The sequence below is a fragment of the Colobus angolensis genome, unplaced genomic scaffold, assembly GCF_000951035.1.
Source record: "Colobus angolensis palliatus isolate OR3802 unplaced genomic scaffold, Cang.pa_1.0 Scaffold119, whole genome shotgun sequence".
Classification (NCBI taxonomy): domain Eukaryota; kingdom Metazoa; phylum Chordata; class Mammalia; order Primates; family Cercopithecidae; genus Colobus; species Colobus angolensis.
In genome coordinates, this window is record NW_012113030.1 from 7160750 (window position 1) to 7163345 (window position 2596).

Consider the following 2596-nt stretch of genomic DNA (forward strand, 5'->3'; position numbering starts at 1 on the left):
TTAGCCAGGATGGTCTCGATCTCCTGACCTCGTGATCCGCCCGTCTCGGCCTCCCAAAGTGCTGGGATTACAGGCTTGAGCCACCGCGCCGGGCCACGGAAAGACTTTTTCAAACCAGGAGACCTGCAAGTGGGAGATGAAAGTACCTTGCATTCTTACCATGCTCCTCCCTTTCACAAGGGGCTTTGACTAATCCATCTTTCATCTTATCCTCTCACCCACACCTACCCCAGGAAAAGGAGCCGATTTGCTCATGTCACAAGTTGGTAACAGCTGGGGGTAGAATCAGTCTCCTGATTCCCTCTCTGTTGCTTCCCTCAGACAGAGGCCGAGGGTGAGCCTTTGGGGAAAGACTTTATGATTTAGTCCACATCGACTAGGACTGTCCAGAGCAGGGCTGTTGGGGGCCCAGAGGGTGATGTACTCCTCTGCTTATATTTATAATGCGTTAATGCAGAGGTAGGTGTGATGCAATACATATTTTACATACATTTCTGTTTGCAGAAACTATAGGCACATTTGGTTGGTTGGCTCTATAATGTTTCTATGGATTGGGCCTCTGTAAATTGGTTTCTTTGCTGTGTGGGGTTCCAGGTAGCATCTTCTTAGGGGTCTCCTATGGTAAGGCACAGATTCCTTTGTTAAAGGAAGGATCATACCCAAGTTAGCATCTCCTCCAGTCTATTCTGCAGAATTCTGGTTCTCAGGAATGCTAATAGGGGCTTTTTGAAAACAAAACCAAAAACAGTACTCTGGGCAAATAAGTTTGAGAGACACTGAAAGTTAAACCGGTCTCTCTCTGTGTGGCTTTTAAATTTGCTACTGTGCGCTGGGCGCAGTGGCTCACGGCTGTAATCCCAGCACTTTGGGAGGCCGAGGTGGGCAGATCACTTGAGGTCAGGAGTTCGACACCAGCTTGGCCAACAAGGCAAAACCCCATCTCTACTAAAAATACAAAAATTAGCTGGGTGTGGTGGCACGCACCTGTAGTCCCAGCTACTTGGAACCTGAGGCACAAGAATTGCTGGAACCTGGGGGACAGAGTTGCAGTGAGCCGAGATTGTGCCATTGCACTCCAGCCTAGGTGACAGAGCAAGACTCCACCTCAAAAACAAAAAATTAATTAAATTTGCTACTGTGCATTGTGAACCTCCAAGGAGTGAATGGTGTTTTTTCAAAACTTATTTATCAGCTGTGCCAAAGTCCTTGAGGAGCAACTCTGGAGATCTGTGTGTTCCTTGGGAACCCACTCTGGAGAAGTCTGATCTGGCCTCAGTGGATTTATTTTTCTTTTTTAAAATTTTATTTATTTATTTATTTATTGAGATAGAATCTTACTCTGCCACCCAGGCTGGAGTGCAAGTGGTGCGATCTGGGCTCACTGCAACCTTCACCTCCTGAGTACAAGTGATTCTCTTGCTTCAACCTCCCCAGTAGCTGGGATTACAGGCATGTGCCACCACACCCAGCTAATTTTTTGTATTTTTAGTAGAGACGGGTTTTACCGTGTTGGCCAGGCTGGTCTCAAACTCCTGACCTCAAGTAGTGATCCACCCACCTCGGCCTCGCAAAGTGCTGGAATTATAGGCATGAGCCACTGTGCCCCGCTGGATTTTTTTTACTTTTCTGTAAGGGGTTTGCTTCAAGGTGAGGGAGAGGAACGCCCCTGCCAGATGGCTTTGACCAAAGCAGGGTTTGCTGGGTGGTCTTTCCTCGTGGGTGCTAAGTACAATTTCTGAATTGTGGTGCAACTGTACCACAGACTCTTTGGGGCCTCCAGGGTCCTACAGCAGAAAGCCCAGTCCCAGGTGCCCCGGTGACGCCCCTGCTTGTGTCTGTGGCTCCAGGACCGGGCACATGCTCACCCACCAGAAGACAAAGCCGTTCGTGTGCATGGAGCAGGGATGCAGCAAGAGCTACTGCGACTACCGGTCTCTGCGCCGCCACTACGAAGTCCAGCACGGCCTGTGCATCCTGAAGGAAGCGCCCCCGGAAGAAGAGGCCTGCGGGGACTCCCCCCACGCCCACGAGTCGGCCGGCCAGCCTCCCTCTAGCAGCCTGCGGTCTCTGGTGCCCCCGGAGGCCAGGTCCCCCGGCTCCCTCCTGCCCCACCGGGACCTCCTGCGCCGCATCGTGAGCAGCATCGTCCACCAGAAGACCCCTTCTCCTGGCCCGGCCCCAGCGGGGGCTTCAGACAGCGAAGGGAGGAACACGGCCTGTCCCTGCCCCGCCTCATCGGGGTCCTCCTCCTGCACCCCAGCCGGTCCCCCCGCGGCCCCAGCAGCGCTGTGTGACACCAAGCTTCCCGAGGAGCCTCGTCTCTCACAGAAAGAGTCGACCACTGACGTGTTCACAGCCCCTAATTCCAGGGCCGCCGAGAATGGCGCCTCCGACCCGCCAGAGCCTGAGCCAGATCCCGCGCTGCTCCAGGCCCGGTCCACCGCGGAGGGCTGGCCCGAGGGCGGCTCCGTGCCTGCCTGCCTGCCTCTCTTCCGAGGCCAGACGGTCCCTGCCAGTTCCCAGCCATCGAGCCACAGCTTCCAGTGGCTCCGGAACCTGCCGGGCTGCCCCAAAAGCAAAGGAAAGAACGTGTTTG

General features: G+C 54.1%; 1 protein-coding gene across 1 annotated transcript in view; it reads left to right on the forward strand.

Annotated features, from left to right (window-relative positions):
- ZNF541 (zinc finger protein 541) overlaps window positions 1-2596 on the forward strand; it is a 56814-nt gene that overhangs the window by 29562 nt on the left and 24656 nt on the right. The window contains exon 5 of the mRNA XM_011926693.1: window positions 1848-2591. Coding sequence (XP_011782083.1) covers window positions 1848-2591 — 744 coding nt within the window. The remainder of the gene's footprint in view (window positions 1-1847; window positions 2592-2596) is intronic.